We start from the raw sequence: 24280 nt of genomic DNA, 5'->3' as shown, positions 1-24280 counted from the left end.
TTCTAGCCCTCACTCCTCAATATTAATATTCAAAATTTTAAATTGCGCCCCAAATCAATTAAACTTTACGGCTGGAATGCTATATAAAATATAAAATGAAGTAAAACTAAAAATTTTACCGCAAAATAACACTTTCTATTTCATAACTAACACCAATGATGAGCCAAGGATCAACCCATTGGCTAGGAATTTATACAGGAGTGGGCTAATTTATTTTTCGTGTAGTATTGAGCGAGATTTAGGTGTTTGCTGTAGGCTAAACTTCTTTTTTATGCATCTATCTTGGCATACAATCTCTTCTTTAGAGTCAATCGGTACCGGTCCTCCTTTGAATCAATGTTGAGAATAGTTACCATTCAAAAACGCCAAAACCTCCTCTAAAAAAATATTTTCTCCCCTCCTAATGATCAATACAAATTTTTTAGAGATCATACGGCGGTTTCGTAGCACCCTCCTCCAACATTCTAAAGCTGCATTTTTTTTATGAATTAAAAAAAGCTCACTTGGTCGTATGGTACGCAGCTAAGTACCTAAGAATGTTCCAAGAGGGTCACAAATAACATTCGACCGAATATTAAAAATATCACTCCCACACATCCACAAACTTCCCGCACGTACCTCTTCAAATCCCACCACCTATATAAACCCTCCTACTCCCTACCCATCTTCATCATCATCATCCACAACACAAGTCAATTTCTTAATCTTCTAAAAGCACTTCTAGCCAGTACTTAGCTAAGAATCTATAAGCTAAAATCCTTACCTACATTTTCAGCACGTACGTTGGTCTTCTTTTGCATTAAATCTACAAAAATGGCGGCTCCCATGCTCAACATTGACACAAACTCGCTCGACGTCGACAAGCTCTCCTACGAAATCTTCTCGATTCTCGAGAACAACTTCCTCTTCGGAAACCCACCAAGCACAAAACCTCACAATGTCTCCGACCCCAACCCCGCCGATCTATCGACTCCTCTCCACCACATGCATTCTAGCAAACAAGTCACCGGAAAAGTCCGAATCCTCGCCATCGACGCTGCCGGAGCCACCGATGGCATCCTCGCCGCCAACGCGCTCTCCCACCTCGAGTCGTCTCTCCGCCGCAAGTCCGGCGATCCTAGCGCCGCCATCTCCGACTTCTTCGACGTCGTTTCAGGGTCGGGTGCCGGAGGCATTCTCGCTGCCCTCCTCTTCACCCGGGGATTGAAAGATGGGTCGACCCGACCCATGTTCACCGCCAAAGAAGCCCTCGACTTCCTCCTCCAGAACCGCCGCAAGATCTTCAAGTCGTCGCCAGGGGGGATTTTCCAGCGGGTTTTCCGGCCGGCGAAGGCGGAGAAGGAGAGGGAGAAGCTCTTTCGGAAGACTTTCGGGGAGCAGTTGACTCTCAGGGACACGCTGAAGTCGGTGCTGATCCCATGCTACGACATGTCCTCCCGCGCGCCCTTCTTGTTTTCGCGGGCGGACGCGGTGGAGATGGACAACTACGATTTTAAGATGATGGACGTGTGCGCTGCCACGTCGTCTCAACCTGCCGTTGAGGTGAGGTCGGTGGATTGCAGAACGAAGATCATGGCCGTTGATGGAGGGATCGCAATGAACAATCCGACGGCTGCGGCTATTACGCACGTGCTGAATAATAAGCAGGAGTTTCCTTTCTGTAACGATGTTGAAGATCTGTTAGTGGTGTCGCTTGGAAATGGAGAGTCCCAGTTTGGAAATTTGTCGCCTTCTGGCTGTTTGAGGATCGCCGGTGAAGGAGCTTCAGATTTGGTAAGAATTATGATCCTTTTTACTTTTTATTTTTTATCTGCATTGTTAAAATTTATGTGAAAGTAATTTTTTGGTTTTCTAATGTGAACGGTGGATGAATCATCGTAGTGAAACACCTCATGTCACCGTACAATTATAAGACACTTGAAAACAAAAATTTTCTTAATTGTATAATGACATGTGATGTTTTACCTTGTGTACCGAGCACACTGCCATGATAAAGGGGCCACTTAATTATTAATAATTTTTTTATTAGCTAAAACAAACAAAGTGGCTCTCTTGGCTCTTTATGCAACATTTTTATTTTGGTGGTTAAAAATTAAAATATTTTGTACAAAATAAATCTTAAAGCATATTTGGTGCTCAATTAATTTAATTTTCTTTATGATTAGGTAACCCAACTAATCATTTTGTTCTTTTTTTCTAAATTAAAGGTTGATCAAGCCGTTTCAATGGCATTTGGACAATCCAGAGCAACCAATTATGTTCGCGTGCAAGCCAACGGAATCATATCGAAAATGTATGGAGGCCCCCAAAACCCCAACGACAAAAATAAGAACAAAATAGACATGCTGGCCTTGACAGATGAAATGTTGTCACAAAAAAATGTGGAGTCCGTACTATTCCAAGGTAAAAAAATGGTGCAGAGCACAAATGTGGGGAAGCTAGAAATGTTTTCCGGGGAGCTGATTAAGGAACAAGAGAGGAGAAAAACTTGCATTTTGCCAACCGTGGCGTTGAAGCAGACTTCTTCATCATCGCCGAGTAGAACATCATCCGCCACAACCCTATCTATGTCATCTTCGTGCTAATATGTGCTCGAGTTATGTACGTAATATATGTTAAGCATTTGTAGCCGCTCTTGATGTATGAGATTAAGTGTCTGAGTCTGAGCTGAGCTACTGCTGAGTTGATTTTGATTTTTGTTGTATGTTCAGTGTAATTAAATTTTATGAGAAGGGTGTTTGCAATGTGTATATTAGTATGGGATGAAGGCAAGGAAATTGGATTTATCTATAGTTTGTATGTTTTGATTCTACTGGAGTCAATTTGTATAATACATATTTAATTAATTACTTGTAATTGTACTTTAGATTTGGCTTTTGGTAGTGGCAGGGGAATAGCATGTCAGATCTGAATTCCCTCCACACAATCTTAATTTAATTTTCAGATATTTAAATTTAAGGCCTTTTTTTGGTCAATAATTGAGCAGTATAAACAAAATAATGAAGTAAATGCAAATTTTTTATTTGCTACCTTAACTTTTATCTAAATTTCAATTTTTTACCTCAAGAACAAAAACAAAAACAAACTCAAAATTATAAGTATATTTGTTATAAAGCGTTACGGTCCTTTCACGATTCAGGTCTAATTTTCATAATACTCACTCATTTTGAATTCAAATATGAGCTTTCCACCTTAAAATTAGGCAACAATTGAAATGATTTGGAGGACCCCCTAAGTTTTTTAGGCAACAATTGAAATGATTTGGAGGACCCTAAGTTTTTAGGAAGGGGAAGCTCATGTTTAGAGGCAAAAGGAGAAAAATGTCGTCCATGTCAATCTTGATCGTGAAAGGACTGAAACAACCTTACATGAGAGGCATGTGCGGTGTACATGATTCATTTTAAATGAAATTTTTTATTTGGTGAAGATTTTGATTGAATTGATGCTGTGAGGGCAAACTAAAATAAATTACAATCATTATTTCGGGTTTGATATTGTTTTTCAGGTAACAAATTTAAAGTTGGATAATAGTTAAGGTAACAAATAAAAAGTTTGCCTCATTATTCTCTTTAAACTAAGTTACTCTACCCTTGTGGAGAAGATCTTTCTCTTCGACACACTGCGTCCCAGGTTTGAACTCTTTCCTTTTATGTAGTCTTTAGATGAATACATTACGTAAGAATGGTAGTTTGCCTTATTATTTTGGGCCTCCTACTTGTAGTGGCCCTTTGGATTTTGGGCTTTTAATGTGTGATTACCTTTTCCATCAAAATAAAAAATAAGAAAAATGAAACTTGAATCTTTGCCTTGAAAAAAACATGGGGCTCGAGCATTCCATCCCCAACAGAATTCTCTTGGATCATTTTGGTGAAGATGCTGGAAATCTGTAAATTGTATCCGTTTATCGTATATTATACGATTAATTTTTATCAAGTATTGTGTTTAATTTTAAATAAAAATATTTAAAATAATTTTTGACCGCAAAATATACGATCAACGGACACGATTTACGGATACCCAAATCCTCACAAAACGGATCCGGCGAGGATCCGTATTCGTTCCATCCAATTCTAACAAGGAAGCCGAACTAGGTCGGTTCGTTCGGAGACTCAAACAAGTTTACGTTTGGTCGCCGACATTACTGTCGATATAAATACTAGTTCCACGAAAACAGGAAAACCCAAGACCTAAATTTACATAAAGTTCAAAAGAACCGAGAGCTTGCAGAAGAAGGCGGCAAGCGGCGATGTCAACAGCGGATGGCCATGTCTCAGAAAGCCTCTCTGATATCGACGACTCCGAGGTATGCAGATAATGCATGCATTGCTTTGATGCTTTCTTATTCTTCTTTTCAAATTTCTGTTGTTTTCGTTGAATTGTGTCTGCCCGTGTTCCGTAATCTGATGAATTGAAGGGTAGGCGTTCAAAATTTTCGATGATAATAATAATAATTTAGTTTGCATGTCGATGTTGTTGCAATTGTCTTTCGTTGTTATTGTGAAAAGATTCGTTCTTGGTTCATGACAATCGAACACATTTTTCATGTCTGATAATTAAGGGGAAAAATCTAATGAAAGACAAAAGCAGAGATCCTGAAAGTTATACCCACTTGCCCATCAGAGAACACTTCCATCGTACCCTACTCGGTAGTCGGTATAGCGATTTAGGTTCGTATTTGATTGTTGCTTCTGTTTTGGCGTTTGTGAATTTGGATATGGAAGAACTCATGCTTCTGTTTTTTAGGTTGCTGGGTACCTTAACAGCAAGGAGGCGGCGCGGTTTAAAAGAATCATTTGGGAAGTACTCAACAAGGACTACGATCAGGTAATGCCTTTGCAAGTTTATAAGTTTTGACACAATTGTTTTCACAAGGATTTGTTGCAATGTTAGGGAATTTCATAGTTTCTGTTTTTCGAAGGTTTTGTTCTTATTTTTCGTCTATGTTTTTGTTGGTCACGACTGTTCAGAGTGAACGATCCATGAGATTTTGCATTTGATCATGACCGTAGTAGTATACATTTTCTTTGTAGGGGTTTCTGGTTTTCTCCCTTCCACTCTTTGCCTCTTCATTCTTCCTTTACTCTTTAGCTCAGTGATTTTTTGGAAGTTCTCAATTCTCTCTCTTTGTACTTCTATAGTCTCTCTTTTCATGCTTGATTCAAAAACCCTAATCTTTGATCTCTCTTTTCTTTCTGGTTTCTCTAACTTCTAGTCCCCAAATTCGAAAAGCATGCTGATAACTAAAATTTGCAACAATCCTTGGTCTTCCAGACAATTAACCTGTTTTTTAGTCCTAATCTTTGAAACTATGGCTAATCTACAAACTATATTTCTTTTAAGACCCTAAACACATAAAACAGCCAGTTCTGAATCTGAAAAGCCCACCAAATGCCAATTTCAGTTTTCGTAATCTGTTGTGTTAGAATGATAGTGTATATGTCTTAGGACTGGTGTCTTGCTTGCACTTTTTTTTATGCATTTCTTTGCAGTAAAGTTATGCCTTTTAAAGTAGGACCTTCTAACTAAACCTTGGATCGATTCATTAAATCACGTCACATGGCTAGCTGTGTGGTTCATCCAAATCTTTACTTCCCTTGAGTTTATCTTCCTTTATTCTAGACTGTCATTTGTGCTTTGTACTCCAAAGATTATGCTTTGGAAGATTCATTCAGTTTATTCGCCATTCTTTGTCGTTCTTGCCTAAATTATGAAGTGTTATTGGAGTTGCTCCTGCTTCCAAAGTAGTATTTGGATACTGGTTAAATGGTTTAAACTTTTTTTTTAATCTTATTCGCATTTGATTTATTTTTTAGTTTTGTTCTTTTGTTATCTGTCTTTGTTTTACTGCCAGCATTGAGTCTTAATCATTGATTTCTAATTTTGTACATACAACGGTAAAATTTGGTAGGGAAAGAGTAAAAAACGAGCCAGAAAAGCCAAGAAAGCTGCACCTCAAGAAAAAGCAGCCGCCAAAGTTTCTACTGGGATGAATAAAGAGGTAAGTGAATTAACTGGTGGTTACACTGGATGGGCTATTTTTAAGTCATATACTTGTATTATTCAACAATTACTAACGTGGCATTTTTTTTTTTTTGCAGAGGCTGAGTTCAAAAATCGACTTCGATGCTTTGAAGAAATTAAATGAAGACCTTGTAAGTATCTTTTTCGCTGGCTTATTTTAGAATCATTCTTGCCTTACTCATGGCTGTGCAATTCCTTGTATTATGCTTATATCAAACATTTAAGGTCTAGTTTTTTTGAAGGGTCAAATATTTAAGGTCTAGTTGCTCGTTAATTCGTTAATTTTTTGAAAGGTCAAATATTAGTATGTTTATGCGGTCAGTGGGCAGACGCCAAAATTTCTGTTTAGTGGGTAAAGGTCCATCAGAGTTGTACAAACTATGGCAGGATAAAACTTAAATGCGTAAAACCGTGATCTTTAGAAGATGGTGATTAAGGATTGATTAAGGCTTGACAATGGTATCTGAAAATCAGTCTGGTGTTTTACCAGAATGATCAATTATACAGGCTGTTCGTTAATCGGGCAGCTGATGGAAGACTTTAGGAAGTAGGGAATTTTTTATCTCATTATATGGTTAATAGATTCTTGGCCATCTATACTGATTTTGCAATGTAGTTCCATCCTTGTAGGTTTTAGAACTTTTCAATGTATCCCGAATTTGCTGAATCTGACCCTTTTCTCCGTCTGTTTTTCAGGGACCTGGATTTGAAGGAGGCACGGAGTCTAATTGTGGCAGTCGTCGTGATGAGCAGCTGTCGAATCAGAGGAGGAATAGTTTTGAAGGCAGTCGTGATGAGGAGCTCGAACGTGAAAATACATACAGTAAAGAGGTTGAAGCCGGAAAAGGCTATGAAGATGATACATATGTTGCAAGCGACGAATATAGCAGGTACAATTATGATGAAGAATGCAATTACGAGGAGGGATACAATAACGATGATGGATACGATTTTGACGAACTATGACTCAAATAGTAAAAGCTGTTTTCTTGAATTTGGTTAACTTATTCGTGATTCTGTTTTATCGTGTTATGATCGAAAGGTTAACCGATAATGTGTTCTGTTTTTGAGAATTTTTTGAGAAGCATCGACTGGTTTTTAACAATTGTATCAGTCTGAGGAGTACAATTTGAAGATTGGAGCTTTTACCGATCTAAAAAATCATTCTTAACCATTTGTATCAATCTGAGAGATTCAATTGATCATTGCTTGCATTACAATTCACTACAGAAAAAATTATTCGACGTCGAGAAATCTTTCACATAATACTGACTGAATAATGTCTCGTTCAAATTCCAAGCTGTTCATAGTTTGCTAGAAACAGCAAGGTACTTGGTATGACGGCCCTGCGCGATAATCTTCCCAGTCTTCTTCTTCCTGAGCTCAACACTCACAACACCAACACTTTTTCCAACACGTAACGTCCTGGACTCGATCTCAACTTCCTCGCCAGGATAAGCCGAATCCAAATAGGACACATTGATCTCCACCGAAACTCCAAAGTTGGGAGCCCCAGAGGAGAGGAGTGCAGCTGATCCTACCAAATCCACAAGGGTTGCTGTGGCTCCACCGTGCATGAAATTGCCCCCGTTCAGCAGACGCGGGGGTACCTTGAAGGAGCAAACAATGCGTCCGGGTTCAAGGAGGTCGACTTTGACGCCCTTCATGATGAATGGCTCGAAGAACTTGTCCGGCAGAGTATCCATGGCGACTGCCATTTCACCTTTTTTCTCCAAAAACAACTTCACCATCTCCATACTCGTTTCCTCGGTTCCTTCTTTCTTCATTTCAGCGATTGCCTTCAGCTCGAACTTCTGTTGCTGATTTGAGGCCTATGAGTGTTTTTCTTTCGCAATTTTAATCTGCAAAATGATTTTTTTGGCCTCAATCCCAACAAAAATTACCATCCATGGAGAAAGAAAAAAAAAACCAGATCTTGCATACAAACAGATCAAACCCGGAAACCAAAACCCAATAACAAAATTTCCCAAATATTTTTCTGAGCACAAGAACACCCACCCAAATTCAAGAGCAATTTATTCAAAATCCCAGATTTATTCACGAATTATTAAATAAAAACAAAACCCAATTCATGGTTGGGAAATGAACAAGCTTTTCCGAAACAGACGCAAAATTTAAATCAGGGATATTCTGATATGAAGCTGAATCAAAGAAAGACAGAGAAAAAAATAGGTCTTAGTTAATAAGAGAAAGAGGTGTGAACCTTGAGGAGGGCTGTCGGCTGCGTCCGTTCTCTGAGTCTGTCGTCGCAGACAGAAATGTGAGTGAGAAGATACAGGTGACATGTGGGAGAGGAGGGTTTGGGAATTTGGCTGATAAATAGTAATAGTCACAATGGAAAATTGCACGGCACATCCCCAGCTTATGAATATTTAAATTAGTCCCTTCAATTTAATAGTCGCCACGTATTCGAAGTGGATCCATCATTCAACTCAACTTAACTTTTTGGATAATGTACAAAAAAAACTACCTTAACTATTGATATCACGATAATTTCATACATCATCTTTTAAAATTGACAATGTCATACCTCATATTTAGAATTTGGTGCAATGTTATACCTTCTATTACTTGGCCGTTTACTTTTCAGTTAAATGCTGATGTGACTTGATTCAAGACCTATTTTCTATTAAAAAATTATTTAATATTTTTAAAAATAATAAAGAAAAGTAAAAAAAAAAGAAAAAAAAATCCCTCTGTTCGTCCGTTCCCCCCTTTCGCTTCGCATCTTCATCTTCTTCCCTTCTTAATCTTCAAAAACTCATCAAACCCCCTACGGAAGAAGAAGAAGGAGAAGGAGGAAGAAAAAAAAAAAAAATTTTGAAAACCCATCAACACCTCCCCCCCCCCCCCCCAGGGAGGGGAAGAAGAAGAAGAGGAAGAACAAAAAAAAATTTGAAAACCCATCAACCCCCCTGCGGAAGAAGAAGAAGACGAAGAAAAGGAAAAAAAGGAGGAAGAAAAAAAAAAAAAACCCCTGCAACCCAAAAAGAAGAATAAGGAGGAAGAAGAAGAAGAAAAAAAAAAAAAAAAAACTCAACCCAACCCAGTTCGTGCACCCCTCTGCAACCCAAAAAGAAGAAGAAGGAGAAGAGAAAAAAAAAAAAAAAATCCAAAGTGAACCCATTTCATCCCCACCCACCCCCCCCCCCCCCAACCCAACCCCTTGCCAACCCCAAATCCACCACTCTCATCCATTCTCCACATCCTCTTCCACACCCATCCTCCACCTTCTTTGCGCACCCATCTTCCCGTCGACGGGATCTGGGTTTTTTTTTTTCCTGGGTTGCAAGAGGGAGAAGAGGGGGAAGACAAACTAAGGGTGGGTACTAGGGAAGACAAATTGGAATTTTTTATTTATTTTTATTTTTGGGGGGGGGGGGGGGGGGGGGGGGTTTGCAGGTGGGGGGAAGAGGATGAAGATGGGGGAGGGATGAATCGAGGGTTTTTTTTTTTTTTTTTTAACTTTTTATTATTATTTTAATATTTTAAAAATATTAAATAATTTTTTTTTAGTTTTTAATAATATTTTAATGATTTTTTAATAGAAAGTGGGTCCCGAATTAAGCCATGTTAGCATTTAACTGAAAAGTAAACGACCAAGTAACGGAAGGTATAACATTGGACCAAATTCTAAAGATGAGGTATAACATTGTCAATTTTAAAAGATAAGGTATGAAAGTGTCATGACACCAATAATTGAGGTAATTTTTTGTACTTTACCCTAACTTTTTCATCATAGCAAACGTCGTTAGTTTGAAATATTGGTACCATGACATCCTTGGTATATGCCACATCTATTCAATAACTAACTTGAAGTTAATTATTGGAACCGGATCCTTTTCACCTGAGCCAACCAAGCACAAAATTCGAACACTTAAAATTTGATCAAACAGTTAAAGTTATTATAACTTTTAATGGGGCCTCCTATTTTTAGCCGTTAGATCAAATTTCAATGACTTGAATTTTTTGCTCAGTTGGCTCAGGTGGAAGAGATCCGAAGAGGATCCCTTTCCTTAATTTTTGGTTCATTTGCTACAATGAGAAAAGTCTCTTTTTTTTTATTTTCATTTTCGAAATGATCAGTTGGTGACTTTGCAACGACAGTCTATATTCATATAGTCAATTCAGTCTTTATTAGATAGGAATTGAACTCGGAATGTACTGTGTGAAATACGAATTTAGAATTCGTCCTCAACCACTAAGCCACCCCATGATGGTTAGAAAAATCTCTCTTCATAATTACAGTAATTTGCCAGTTGATCAAGAGTGTTAATCCATTAGTCAATCCCTTTGTATAATCGTCACTTAGTACTACGGCCTAGTGATATTCTTCTTCACTTCTAAGTGAGAGGTATCAAGTTTGATTCTCGCCGAAGGCGAATTTGAACCATATTATTACTAGCCCATTGTGAGGCTCAGCCCAGCCCTTCTTAGACGATCTCCAACCCAACTTTTCTCCTCCAACCCTTCTGGATTAAATTTTTAGGCCGAGAGTATTAAAGAATGAATTTATGATAATTTTTTTTCTTAAAGTAACTTTAAAAAATAAAATAAAATAAATATTATGTAGACTATCATAATTTAATTTTATGAACATTTTAAAAATATTTAGATTCTGATAAGTATTGAAAAATCTCTAAGCCGTGTCACATCCCAGACTCAACTCCGCCGTAGCACGATATTGTCCCACTATAGGCTTACCCTTCCCTCACGGTTTTGTTTTTGGGTTTCGGCACGAGAACTTCCCAGTGGGGTCACCCATCATAGGATTGCTCTAGCCCAAACTCACTTAACTTTAGAATTCTTATAGGATCCAGAGCCAGTGAATTCCCAAAAAACCCCGTGCTATAGGGAGGGGAGCATGTACATATAAGGTACATCACTCCTTCTCCGTTGGTTGAAGTGTGATCTTACAATCCACCCCACTTAAGGGGAACCCGACGTCCTCGCTGGCACATCCGCACCGAACGGCAGAATGGCCCTGATACCAAATTGTCACATCCCAGACTCGATTCTGCCGTAACACAATATTATCCGCTCTGGGCTTACCATTCCCTCACGGTTTTGTTTTTGGGTTTTGGCATGAGAACTTCCCAGTGGGGTCATCCATCCTAGGACTGCTCTCGCCCAAACTCACTTAACTTTAAGTGTTCTTATGGGATCCAAAGCCAATGAGTTCCCAAAAAGCCTCGTGCTATAAGGAGGGGAGTATGTACATATAAGGCACATCACCCCCTCTCCGTTGGTCGATGTGGGATCTTACAAACCGATACTATGAAACTCGTGAAACACTATGAAAGAATATGAAACACATAAAATAATTTTTCTAATTACTTTTGCCGTTGGATTTAAATTTGGACCATTGATTTTTTTTTTTTTAACCATTGAATTTGATCATATTAGATTTTAGTAATTGAATTCAATGAATTTATAAATATGAAACTAAAAAAAGTACACATATATAGTGGGTCATGAGTTTTGGATTAAAAGTCATATTTGCCCTATAAGGGTTGGAGTAAGCTGAGGTAAATTTAGAACCTAAAATTTGAGTTTTACTCCAAAGAGTACATCTTAGTATAAATAATATCGTTTGTTAAAAAAAAAAATTCCCTTGGTATTTAATTAAGTTGAAAAAGCTATGATTATCTAGAATTGTAGAAAAATACTTCATAAAACGGATTAATATATATTCCATAATATTCAAATAATATATATGGGATGTTACTCGTCAAAGACTTACCTAATCATGACTTGTACTGATGCAAGATAAATTCTGAAATCACAATAACAAAATCACATATTCAATAAGTGGATTGTTATTGGCACTTCAAAAATCTTATTCTACATTCCAAACTTTCTATATTTGGAAAGAAAAATACACTTATGAGGAATGTAGAATTAAATTTTTGGAGTACCAATAACACTTTCTTTCAATAAATCAATACACGCTTAGTACAATATTAAGCGTATCTACTATGAGTAGGAACCAACCCTTAATAGTCTCATAAACTTGTTAATCCAATTCATCCATGCATATGCATGCTTAATATTTGTAGAATTTTCAATCTTTTTGCGTTTCAGGAGAGTGTATGCTTCGAACAAACGAGGGGTGTCTCCAGAAGAGTTTGTGGCTACGTGATATCTCACATTTTTGTATGAATTTTTTTTCCAATCCCTTTCTTTGTTTTTGGCTCATCAAAATTATCAGCGGTACGAATTTCATGAAGTCTAATTCTTTACCATTGTCATAATAGTCTTCCTCGCTCAAATAGGGTTTGAGAGATGAGAATCGAGAAGGAGATTGACTTTGATTAAGAATATGCTAACGTATTTCATTGTATTTTTGAGTTTTTAATTTTAACTTTTAAATACCAAAAAAAGAGTTAACATACTTAAGTAACTAGAAAATATGCCCGTACGTTGCTGCGGGACTTGAATGCATCAGCTTGAATAAGACACATTTAAGCTGATTAAATTAAACATAATGATGAATGAATAGAGGGATAGATGAGTGAAAGGAGTCGGTAAGATAAGCAGCTTGGTTTTTATATACATTCAACATAGCTGATATGAAAAGACATTGTACAATTAACAGGACGAAGTAGAACATTATTGATTACAACAGATGTGGTTGCAAAAAATCCTCTATTTCCATAAGAAACAGAAGCAACATGCAATTCACACAGTTAGCAGTACTCCGTTTTTGTTTCAGCAGCTAAGCTTTCAAGCACTAATGTTCAAAGAAAAAAAATGCAGGACGCCTATTTCCGTAAGAAACAGAAGCAAGATGCAGTCCACACACATTTTGCCCTTGCGGTTAAGGTGGCAAAATATATGGCCTATAGGCCTGGCACCTGTTTCAGCAGTAAACAAAACACAAAAAAACTGTTCCATTGTTGTTTCAGCAAGTTTTCAAGCACAAAGTTAACTCCAAGAAAACAGAATGTTGGAAGATATAAAAACAATGCAAATTTCAAGCATAAACTATCTCTGAAAAATTAATACCTCAAGTTTGTTTTCCCAATCTACGCCATAAATATTACTTAAAATTGAACCAGCCTTGACAAATACACCCAAAATTAGAATTAGTAATAAGAAACTAAAATAAAAGCAAGAAAAATAAAAATTGAAAATTTATAGGACTTACGAATGCCTATCTTTTCTTCCTTCCAGAAAACTACTCAAGAAACAATGAGATAAAGGGTTCCAAAAATAGGAAATATAAGCATTTTTCCAAGTTACTGTCTCCTACCGAAAATGTGAAATATTAATGTTGCATAATAGAAGAGAAAACAACAGTAGATTTCTTTTATGCACTGCATTTTTCCAACTTACCCCAATATAACAGCTTTCCATAGCATTATATTGTTATCCTGGGGTGCCCGCTAATCCCTGCTGGCAGGTCCTGTTGCAGCCTCTTGAAGTCTCTCATCAGCCTCTTCCTTACAAGAGTTGACGTTGCTAATTTGCTACCACCCATATATCATGAACCCAATTTAATAAACCGTATTTTAAGATTAACTATGCATTGAGAGAAAACCAATTTTTTTTTTTTTTTTTCCAATGCCTGCCAAAACATCAAAACCCACATTTCTACACCAAATTGCACACAAAAGATATTGGGGCAACTCATTTGCGCAACTTAAACACATAATTACCAATACAAATACTTTAAACTACAACGTGGATAGCTTCAGCTGAGCTAGGTATAGACAAATTCAAAGTTCAAGACTTGAAATTAGGCTCAAAAACTGGAAATTTCACTTCTATTAAGCAGCTTTTCAGATGTTTACAACTTAAATATGCATGATAACAAAAAGAATCATCCTTTCTTCACTAATTGGACACTAACCAAAAAATCCTAATTCATATTATTTAGATCACACATCCATACATACCTGAGAATGCTTAATCCCATAAATTAGCAAAAACTCTACTACCCTAAATTCCTAATCCCACTTGACTTCATTGCCCCACACCTTTGTGCCATGTCTCCCATTAACTAAAAACAGTCCCAAATCACACCAGCCAGCCATACAAAGCCATCGACCACATCAAATATTAGGCACGATTCAGGTAACCAGATTGAAAGAATAGAGTTCAGATAATGAAATGCAATATAGTAAAATTCAAGAACATGATTCAGAGGATTTGAACTATATTGTGTTGAAAACTCACCGAAGAGCGACGGTTCCAGGGCAGTAACTGTCAGGGTTCTTGACTCCTCCAGTTGTGGCCCTTGTGGGTGCAGATTTTATTGCAGCCTATACAAAATTAAAACAATTCGCAACTTAGATCCAATAATGTGATTGTTTCTTGGGAAAATTCGTTTGCAATTATTAATTCTACTTTTCTAGCCATTAGAAAGCCAAACGAAATGCACCTTGGTAGCAAGTACCTTCCCTTTCCGCAATTCTTTTCCTGGAAAAAAAATCACATGCATATTTATACACATAAAAGGTTGCAATGAAAAATATGAACAAATGATCAGCTGAAGAAACAAAAAAAAATATTAAATACCTCACTTCAAAGGAAAGTTAGCTCCAGCTACAGAATGAAAATCTATATCTTCAACATGAAAATCAACGGAAAAATTAAATACCTCACAATATGCAATAGTTCAATGCATTAGACACTTAAGACCTATTAAAGTTGTTATTCTTCGAAATACAGCAGCATAATCAATCAAGTTGACGCATATTTCAATCAAACTGATGCCTATTTCAATCGAGCCTCATTAAAAATAGAAAATACAGCAGCACAAAGCATAACGGAAGCTTGGAAATGGAAAAGGAACCTGCAATTAGGTTTCTTTGAGAAGCAAAAGTGGTAGAACAGAACCCAGAATCACAAAGACAGAGACAGACTGGAGTGAGTCGGAGGATACAGTAAGACTGGACCTTTCTACCAGGCAAAACAATAGACTGCCAATGAACTAAACAACCTAAACAAATCTATGACAACTTTAAATAAGGAAAAAAATATATCTATGACAATTTGAAGAAAGCAGATGGAAAATCAAACAGTAAACAATGAATTAAAAACAATAAACTCATCCATACAATGTTGATGTTTTCTTCATCAGAAAACGTCTCCTGATTCAAACTTAGTACCTTAAACCAAAATGAGGAATACCTACGTATGAAAAAATTGTACTCTCCTACGTTGAACTCCATAACCTTTTGGTAGACTATCTCATCAACAAATAAGAGGGTATCAGTTCAACCATTTATCCAATGTACATGACGAAAATGGCTAATTTCGGTTTTCTTAGAAGCAAAGGACAAAAAACAACCAAGAAACAATGCAATTAACATAGCATAACCCCCTAATTTACAAAGACATACAGCTAACCCTAGAGGTGAACTAAACAACCTACAAAGATCTATGACAATTTTAATGAAGGAACAAAATATCTATAACAATTTTAAAAAAGCAAATGATCAATCAAACAGTAAAGGATGAATCAAAATATCTTCAACTTGCACAGTTTGTTCTCTGCTTCCTGGAGCCTACTCAAAGCCTCAACTGCAGCCCTACTCCTTGCTGCCTACATCTCAACCGTCGTCTCTCCCGTTGCCGTGGCCATCTCTCTCACCAAAATAATCTCATCAGTTCGAATTCCCTAATTCAATCTCTCTTTCCTGCCATCAGCTTCCCGTGCTTTGCACCGTTTGGTTTTACTTTCATTAAAAAATTAGAGACCTGAATTATGGTGAGAGAACTCATCGATTGAGAAAGGGACCAAGCAAGCAGAGGCAGGCAACAGAAGGGTCAGTTTTGATTTGAGTGATTCGAAGCTGCTTTGTTTTCACCTAATCCCCAAATCGCAATCTCCTCCTCTCTCTCTCTCTTTCCCGAAATCACGCTCTCATCTCTTTCTCTCCCATCAAATCGACCACTCAATCCCCCCTTTTGTCCCGAAAATCCTCCCCATTTTTCTCCCTGAAATGCTATACCCATCCCCCAAACCCAAATCTGCTTGTGACATTGACATCACCCCTAACCCCAAATACAGCAGCCTAACTAACCCAATAATTTTTTACTCAAAATACAATAATTTGAGAAAGCAATTGACTGAATGGCCTAGATTGTAAACTAAAGTACCAGTAAGTAATTAAAAAATGACAATGAGCCCAAATTATATGCACCCAAATGAGGGGGGAAAAAGAAAGAGGAAAACTTTAAGATACAGGGGCAATGGGGTTTGCAGATGATAAGCATTAAGCCATGGAAAATGGAGGTTGATAAGTAAATTAGCAAATGAGAATATCTGCACCTTTCGAAAATTGCAGTTGCATGAAATCAATTGCTGGAATTAAGAATATCTGAACATAGAATGTAGCGAAATTGCAATTAACAGGAACACACCTGCATAGCCTTCGCTAGCACCTTGACATCTAGCTGCAAAATTCAAACAACAGTGTTTCCAGAAAGCAAAATAGACTGAAATCAGACAGCATCCAAGCACACGGACAAAACCCCAAAAGTTACAAAATAAAAGCAATTGTGGAAATGCTAATAGATTCATTGTCCAACCCTCATATCTATTTCCCCACAAAACCAAAAACAAAAGGTTAGTTTGCTCCTCTCTGAAGCGAAGGGAAAGAAAGAAGGGAAGAGCAAAATAAAAGCAAAAGGGCAGTCTAAACCTAGACGCCAAGCATAATAAGTACAACTACTGCTAAAACCATTTGTCAGATCATATGAAACATGAATCATGAGCATAAACGCAATAGAGTTTCCCTCATGGAATCCTCAAATAATCCGGTAGAGGTTGGATCACCCAGAGACGAAGAAACAATAGTCCTACCAAAACAGAAGCATGAAAAAAAAAGTTCTAAGAATTAGAAAAACATCATCCTCCATACCTGATGAGATATCTGTCTGCAAGGTGTAATCATTTGCATGTTCAATAAAAAAAAAAAATGATTATATTGCTTCCTGCATTTGTTACGAACTCAAATACAATAACAAAGAGAAAATCGACGTGTCCTTAAAAATATGCCTGTTGTGTTTCCTTATTGAAATCTGAAGGACCAAAATAGCTTTAAGACGGCCTAAGAAAATGGATTCATATACTATGATCTTACCAAAATGTTTGTGCTCCTTGATTCATATTCAAATTCAAGCTTTTCTTGATCACTTTGCGCATATATAGATTGGAGGGTAAAACATGTAATGGGGATTCCATTGGGACGCTGGTGTTCATCCATCACAATCTGCAAAATTGACGAAATTGACCTGTACATATATGACTACCAAAATGGCAACAGAGGCAACAATTACGTTCCCTAAGCAATCCAATAACCACCAGAATCTCTCAATCATTTAAACTCACAGTTGAATTCAATAGTTTGCTTATTCATTCCAGTTATGAATATCTTTGTAGGACCATTGGACTAACGTTTAAAAAAAATTAAAGAGACAGTAACAACATGAAATTGATCAAGACACAGAGCTAAAACAACAAAACACAGAATCCCAGGTATTGCTGGATGTAGATATCCAAAACAAAGGCACCCATCAATTGATCTAATTACGTATCCATTCCCTATCCATGGCATACAAAGTATCTACTCCCTGTTTACATGTTATAAAACATTTAGTAGACCAGCAATCAAAATCCACAACCCTGACTGTTGTATACACTAAGCTCTGCAACTGAAAATGTTAAATTAAAGTTTCCAACTTAAAACCCTAAATTAAATCCTACAAATTGAAATAGCAGAAACAGAATTAGAGAGGAGAAGGAAGGATCACTGACCTTTGAGTTGTTGGAAGCAGAAACAGAATTAGAGATGGGTGTCTCTTTTCATCACCCCTGAAAATAGAACCCACAATCGTAATATAATATCCAACCATAGGTCAAGAATCAAATTAACCCAGCCCTGTGTACAGAAAAATTGAACAAATTTATACATTTATATGTACGTATATTCCAGTAAAAAAGATTGAAATGCACTGAATCCTAAATTGCAAAACTACGTCAAACTGAATAAGAGAAACCGAGAGGGAGTGGGACGGAGAGAAAACCCTAAAAACAGAACCCTCTCGCAACCTAATACAAAATCCAGCCAAAAAATTCCATTTCAATTTTGACAAAACAAATCGAAAAAGAATAATGAAAACCTAAACGAATTACACAGGAACTGATGGGTTTATGCATCAGCAAGGGGAAGAAAAAAGCGACATACCTTCCCGACGCCACTCAACCCCTCGCGTTGCCCCCATCACCTCGAACCCATCGAATCATGGAGGCCTGGCCCGATCGAAACGAAGCACAGCCTCTCTCCCCCCTTGAAATCTGAAATCCCCACCCCAAAAAACCTCGCATGGCCTTCCTGACGCAAAAGGTGGAGTAAGACGACATTAGCGAGAGAAGGGAGACGGCGGCGAGAGGAGGATATGACAGAGGCAAGACCGTTTGCGTCGTTCTCGCGGGGTCTGCGAGACAGAAGAGGCAAGGAGGGTTTGAGAAGGAAATGGAAAAGGCCGGCTTTACCATTGTTCTTCCTTTCCCACGATCATCAACACCTGTACATCAAGATTAGCGGCAGAGAGAGGCTGTGGCAGTCTTGTAAATAAACTGAAATGTCTTACAAAACACTGTTTATATGAATAGTGCGATTTCTCCTCCTACTTTAGACTAAAGTAATAGGACAAGTGTCAAAAAAATTAACAAAGAGACACAATGAAGACATAAAAATGGGGACAGCAAACTTGTGGCCCCAACCCACACCCGACAACCAGTCACCTCGCTCCATCGGCGTGTCATCCCGCTCTGGTGGCCGCTTGTCTCTCTCTCTCTCACACATTAGAATAATCTCATCCATGGAGATTATACATCATACAAACCAATTTTTACATCAAACCTGAAACACATGGAAGTAACCAACACAACTTTCTCAAAGGTTGAAAATTTATTTAATAAAGAAGTTAAGTATGATTAGGAGATGAAACACGTAATAAATAAATAGGTGTATAATAAGCGTACACCAACGATAATGCTCTTTTTTTCTTTATCTTTTGGAAGCATATTGGTAGTTGAACCCCGCCAGATCACTTGAGGCAACAAATTCAGGCCCCACGTTCTATTCGTTTCTATTGTCCCCCCAAAAAAGTGACCGTTAGAAATTCGAACGTTACAAGACTACCGTTTTCCAGTCCCACATTTTTAATTCCTGTCACTCACGTTGCTCTTCTGGACAGAATCAGAAACCTCCAGATCATCATACTTCACTCCACAAACTACTAATTATATATACTCCCTCTCAGTCTCATCAGAATTCAGAACTCAAACGAAGGAGGAAAGCTTTGGAGAAGTGAAAGTAGCAGCAGCAACCAGAACAAGAAAGGGAGACATGGGCATGGTGGTGGTGATCTCTCTGCCTTTTATTTTGTTCACCATACTGCTGGGTTTCGGGTGCTACTTCTTCGGGAGAGCGAGAGGGCGAAAGGACGCGATCGCCACGGCTCAGGTTTACGGGATGCCTGCTCCTCCGCCAGGAGCTACTAACTCTCTCCCTTCCTCTCCTCCACCACATCCTTTCAAGCATGACAACTCTGCCAATGTTTAAACTCAACAAATTGTGTGTGCTTTTTTGTTTTTATTATTTCATATTTGTTTTGGTGAGAATTCTGAGCCATGTATATGTATATTTGTTGTAAACTTGAGTTTTACTAAGCATATGGTATGATGAATTTATTAGCATGATTAAATAGCGAGATGGATTTTCAAGAGTTTGCATAGCCTCTTCTTTATTTAGTTCAAACTCTTTTAAATGACTGTTCTGGAGTCGCTAGAGCCAGATTAGTTATTCTTAATTAGTGTTTGTTTTTTTTTTTTTTTCTTCTTCTATGTTGCCGAAAAAAAATAAAAAATGAGCATGATTGAATCGAAAAGTTGAAGAAAAAAGAAAATTGATATATAATACTAGAAGCACAACAGAAAAATCAGTTCCACAACCAAAAGTAATTGTCCGTGAAGGACTTGCCCACGTTGCTGGAGAAGCCACGAAAAACCGTCACCTCTTGCTCTGCGCTATACGCCGGCGGCTCATACAGAGCTGGCCCATGGGCTGTGCGAGGTGTGCGACCCCACTGGGCCCCGAAAATAAGTGGCCACTAAAAAATTATGTTAGCCCAAGAGTTATAGAAGTTGAAGAGTTCCTAGCCCAATGAGTGGTTTCATATAAGAACCCAATTAGTTTATGCGATTGACTACTAGCCCACGTAATTTGTAATGAAATAAAAAATAAATAAATTACATTTTATTCTTTTAGGTTTTAATTCAATTGCAATCTCGTACCTTATTTTTAAAATATTGCACTGTCATACACTAATATATAATTTCATTACAATATCATATTTCATTTTATCACTTTAAGTTTACACCTACTAGCAGTTGTGGGGCTCACTCCACCGCCCAACTACATAAAGAAAATTTTCATTATGCTCAGTACACAATTAGTACACCACGTATCATTATATAAGTGAGAGAATTTTTATTTTTTATGTTTTTAATTTTTTAACATGAGTATCTCACCACTCGTATAGTAACACATGATATACTACTTCATATTCTAGGCACATTGAAAAATTTATCTGGCTAGCCATGTCATCAGTGATGGACTAATGTGCTGATGAGGGTGTACCTCTCTCTGCCCCATATGAACTCATGTGCTGGTCAAATAAAGCCAAAGGTTTAATACAATTGTGTGAAAAGACAGAGATGCCCAGTGTAGTCGTTTAAAATAAATATTATCTGTTGAGGAATGCATGATTAGTTGCTAATTGCTATGCAAATTGTAATTAAAATATGTACAAAAATAAATCCCATTGGACCCATACTAATATAAAATAGAATTAGCACTCAAAATTTCGATTTTTCATCCTTCACAATTCTTTGATGCATGTGTTAGTACAAGCACGTGGAGGGATTCCTCCCATCATTCATCACCACGAGAGGGAAAAACCACAAGAACATGTGAAACGATTCGTTCTCAGTCAATATACCAAATAACAAAACAAAAATCTAACACCAAGATTAATAATAATTAATGTGTTAATTAAACAGGTTTTTATCTGTCCAATTAGTAATCTTAACGTCTCGCCAACAAATTATTTTTTAGTATCTTGAGTTTTGACATGATATGAGGTTAATTCTAATATTAACATTCTATTCGTATTTTACGTGTAACAAACAAGTTGTGTAAAATTTTGTCAAATTTAAATTTCTGTTCGAAGCAAATACAAGTTGTATACTTTCTTTGAATTTGTTGTTTTTGCTTATATTTTTGACAATTATTATCTAAAATAATTAGCAATAAAAAAACCATCTATATATAACCCTACCTCCTTTGGAGATGCTCATGTCTTGATCTACATAAGCACCCAACACTCTCTCTCTCTCTCTCTCTCTCTCTCTCTCTCTCTCTCATAGAACTATGAAATTATTTTCAGGTGGTATGTTAGGGACCTACCTCCTCATTTCCACACTGTTTTGGCCATCTCTTTCTAAGCCTCATGAACTACGGTCCCCCACTCCCAACAACACCGTTCAACAATTTTTGATCCCTCACAACACTCAGAGATCAAGGCTCGGTCTCCGCCCTCTCAAATGGAGCCGAAAACTGGAGAAATACGCTTCGTGGTGGGCGCACCAGAGGCAAGAAGACTGCTCCTTGGTTCATTCGAACAGCAAATTTGGCGAGAACCTCTTCTGGGGCAGCGGTCGAGATTGGAAGCCGGGTGACGCAGTTGCAGCATGGGCGCAAGAGAGAAGTTACTATACTTATAGGACGAATTCCTGTGCTCAGAACAAAGATTGCTGGCATTGTACTCAGATGGTTTGGAGGCGGAGCTTGAAGAATGGTTGCTCCAAAGTTACATGTAGGGGTAGAGATACATTCATGGTTTGTATCTATGACCCCCCGGGTAACTTTATAGGCCAAAAACCATATTGATTAATGAGTATACGATAATTAAGATCAATGAGCTTCCCAATACATGATATGATGTATTATATAGTACCACAAGATTTTCTTCGGGATGTTCTTTTAGATGTTCGTGACATTCGGGTCTTAATGTACTTTAAACTTGATAAGAAAATGTAAAATAGTACTCAATGTTATGAATAAATAAATGAGAGAGAAACTTTACTAGAAATTGAAACACGGGTTTCTATGTATCCCATGCTACGCGGGTTAGAGCGCAAGCTAGTGATGCTTTTGGCTGCTGAACTCTCGCCATCTAGGGTACGGCACTCCACCACTTCGCCTAGCAGCACGACACTATGAAATGAGAGTGATGTATCTCTCTTTTGATTGCTTATACTGGTATATATGTCAGTGAAATAGTGTAAACGGAAGGGACAGTATTGTAGCTTTTGCTTTCTTCTGGTGTGCCAAAAATGGTAGCAGAAAAACCATTTATATAGAGGGCTACAAAGTTCTCTACACAGCAAGTTGGCAGAAGAAAAGGAAATGCATATAGGTAAAAAACCCAAAACGCTTTAAAACTACATGCATAGGTCGATAATAAAGAAAAGAAAGCCTCCTGCAACAGGAATTCCAAATAGTAACGTGCGTCGTCCGTTCATTTTCCTTCTATAAACACTCAATATATATTGGTCTTTGTCATATGCATGCCTTATGTATGATTTTTCAATGTGACCGTCACACGAGGTGATACACCATGTGTCCCTATATAAATGGTGGGTTATGTGTGTTAAAAGGTTAATAACTTAAAAATTAAAATTTTCCACCACTTGCATAAAAACACGTGATGTATCATCTGTGCTCCCGTCATAACTAAAAATTTCTCGTATGACCCTTTTGCCACATCAGCTTGATAACCCAAAGAAGAGTAACATGAAATTGAGAAATTTGCCTTTGTGGAAATTGAGAAACTTACCTTTGTGGAATTACTCCAAAGAAGAGTAACATTATGATAAGACTTTTTTTTATTAGTACCCCATAATATGTTGAATACACCATTCATTAAAATTTAATATTAAATGACTTACATATCTAATATGTAATGACAATTTCGACCTTATAAGGTTTTACAAAAAATAAAAATTCAAATTACTTCTCACATGTATATCCAAAGTTTATTTATCTTCTTCAACTCATAAAACCACTCTCATCCTCCATTGTAGAATTAATGAAACTACAAATACCTTAATTGGAAAAATTATTCTTGATGAATGAAACATAAAATCAACGTTTCGAAAACTTTACATGAGGTAAGGCTTCGTATTTTCATTGTTTTAGTGATTTGCCAAAATATTGGCAGTGATATCACAGTATTGATTCTTTTGCAATCATTCAGTTTAATTGCAGTGAGACTAATGAGACACTCCATTGATTTGGACAATACTTCTATCAATGTCCAAGTCAAATCTAATACACTTATATTCCTGGAAAGCTCAGAAAACTCGTCAAGAGATGAGCAGTAATCTATACAAAAATAACCAGAGACCTTCATCTTACAATTGCTGTTTGGAAGTTTCTTAAGGTCTTTGCAATCTCCAATATCCAAAGAAGAAATTTTTTGGTGACACCAAACTGATGGAGGCAACTCCTTTATACCACCGCCACGTAGGCTTAAGAATTCAATATTGCTTGGCATCTTCGGAAGGGAGGTAAATTGTCTGCCCTCCTGTTATCGTGTCATTCCCATTCCCTCTTATTTGTGTAATTACGGTTAAGTCACGTCAACAGAAGGGCAGACAATCTGCCGTCCTTCAGAAGATACCTGAGACTCGCGCACCCTTCAAGTTTAAGAAAAATAAGCTTGTAAAGATATTGAAAATACGAAGAAACTGCAACCAAACTTTTACGGTCAAAAAGATTTATATGCCCAAGTTTTTTACTTACAGAAAGATGTGGAGCTTCAGTTGGGTTTGGGAGGAACGCATATTGAGCACTTTTTATTTCATAAGATTCTGTAAAAAATTGAAAAGAAACAGCAATGGAGGAACGCATATTGAACACTTTTAATTGCATAAGATTCTGTAAAAAAATTGAACAGAAACAGCAAGAATCAATACCTTAGCATGATTAATTTTCTGCATGATTGCATATTATAAAAGCAGTTAAAAAAAAAAAAAAAACTGCTGATAGAAAATATAAGGTATGTAGCGAGATTATGGGGTGTGAGGGTATTATAAGAAAATAAATAAGATGTATTAAGATAGATTTTAATTAAAAAATAAATAAACATACAA

At 37.2% G+C, this 24280-nt stretch overlaps 5 protein-coding genes and 1 long non-coding RNA gene across 6 annotated transcripts; 4 read left to right on the top strand and 2 right to left on the bottom strand.

The window, feature by feature from the left end:
* Positions 1-335: 335 nt before the first annotated feature.
* On the top strand, positions 336-2849 carry LOC137730067 (patatin-like protein 6). Its single transcript, XM_068469135.2, has 2 exons — positions 336-1773; positions 2208-2849. The coding sequence occupies exons 1-2, from the start codon at positions 814-816 to the stop codon at positions 2583-2585; spliced, it is 1338 nt and encodes a 445-aa protein (XP_068325236.2). The 5' UTR covers positions 336-813; the 3' UTR covers positions 2586-2849.
* A 1209-nt stretch (positions 2850-4058) lies between these two features.
* On the top strand, positions 4059-7241 carry LOC137729179 (uncharacterized). Its single transcript, XM_068468030.2, has 5 exons — positions 4059-4303; positions 4744-4824; positions 5909-5998; positions 6099-6152; positions 6718-7241. Exons 1-5 carry the CDS (start codon positions 4247-4249, stop codon positions 6985-6987), a joined length of 552 nt encoding a protein of 183 aa, XP_068324131.2. The 5' UTR covers positions 4059-4246; the 3' UTR covers positions 6988-7241.
* LOC137729178 (Thioesterase superfamily protein) lies at positions 7196-8404 on the bottom strand. The gene is made up of 2 exons (XM_068468029.2): positions 8246-8404; positions 7196-7883 (listed from the first exon to the last, which is right to left on the bottom strand). The coding sequence occupies exon 2, from the start codon at positions 7806-7808 to the stop codon at positions 7326-7328; it is 483 nt and encodes a 160-aa protein (XP_068324130.2). The 5' UTR covers positions 7809-7883; positions 8246-8404; the 3' UTR covers positions 7196-7325.
* Positions 8405-12742: 4338 nt separating this feature from the next.
* Positions 12743-18697, bottom strand: LOC137730159 (uncharacterized). The gene is made up of 6 exons (XR_015951852.1): positions 18243-18697; positions 16417-17869; positions 14566-14613; positions 14429-14466; positions 13051-14309; positions 12743-12899 (listed from the first exon to the last, which is right to left on the bottom strand). It is a non-coding gene; the product is annotated as an uncharacterized LOC137730159 (long non-coding RNA).
* A 563-nt stretch (positions 18698-19260) lies between these two features.
* Positions 19261-19788, top strand: LOC148693801 (uncharacterized). Its single transcript, XM_088677416.1, has one exon. It carries the CDS (start codon positions 19410-19412, stop codon positions 19623-19625), a length of 216 nt encoding a protein of 71 aa, XP_088533542.1. The 5' UTR covers positions 19261-19409; the 3' UTR covers positions 19626-19788.
* Positions 19789-19942: 154 nt separating this feature from the next.
* LOC137728483 (pathogenesis-related protein PR-1-like) lies at positions 19943-22074 on the top strand. Its single transcript, XM_088677415.1, has one exon. It carries the CDS (start codon positions 21495-21497, stop codon positions 22011-22013), a length of 519 nt encoding a protein of 172 aa, XP_088533541.1. The 5' UTR covers positions 19943-21494; the 3' UTR covers positions 22014-22074.
* Positions 22075-24280: the final 2206 nt, after the last annotated feature.

This window comes from Pyrus communis, chromosome 10 (genome assembly GCF_041283825.1).
Source record: "Pyrus communis isolate YQ-2024b chromosome 10, ASM4128382v1, whole genome shotgun sequence".
In the NCBI taxonomy this organism is placed as follows: domain Eukaryota; kingdom Viridiplantae; phylum Streptophyta; class Magnoliopsida; order Rosales; family Rosaceae; genus Pyrus; species Pyrus communis.
Note: the sequence above shows the minus strand (reverse complement) of the source record. Positions and strands in the feature narration are given on the sequence as shown.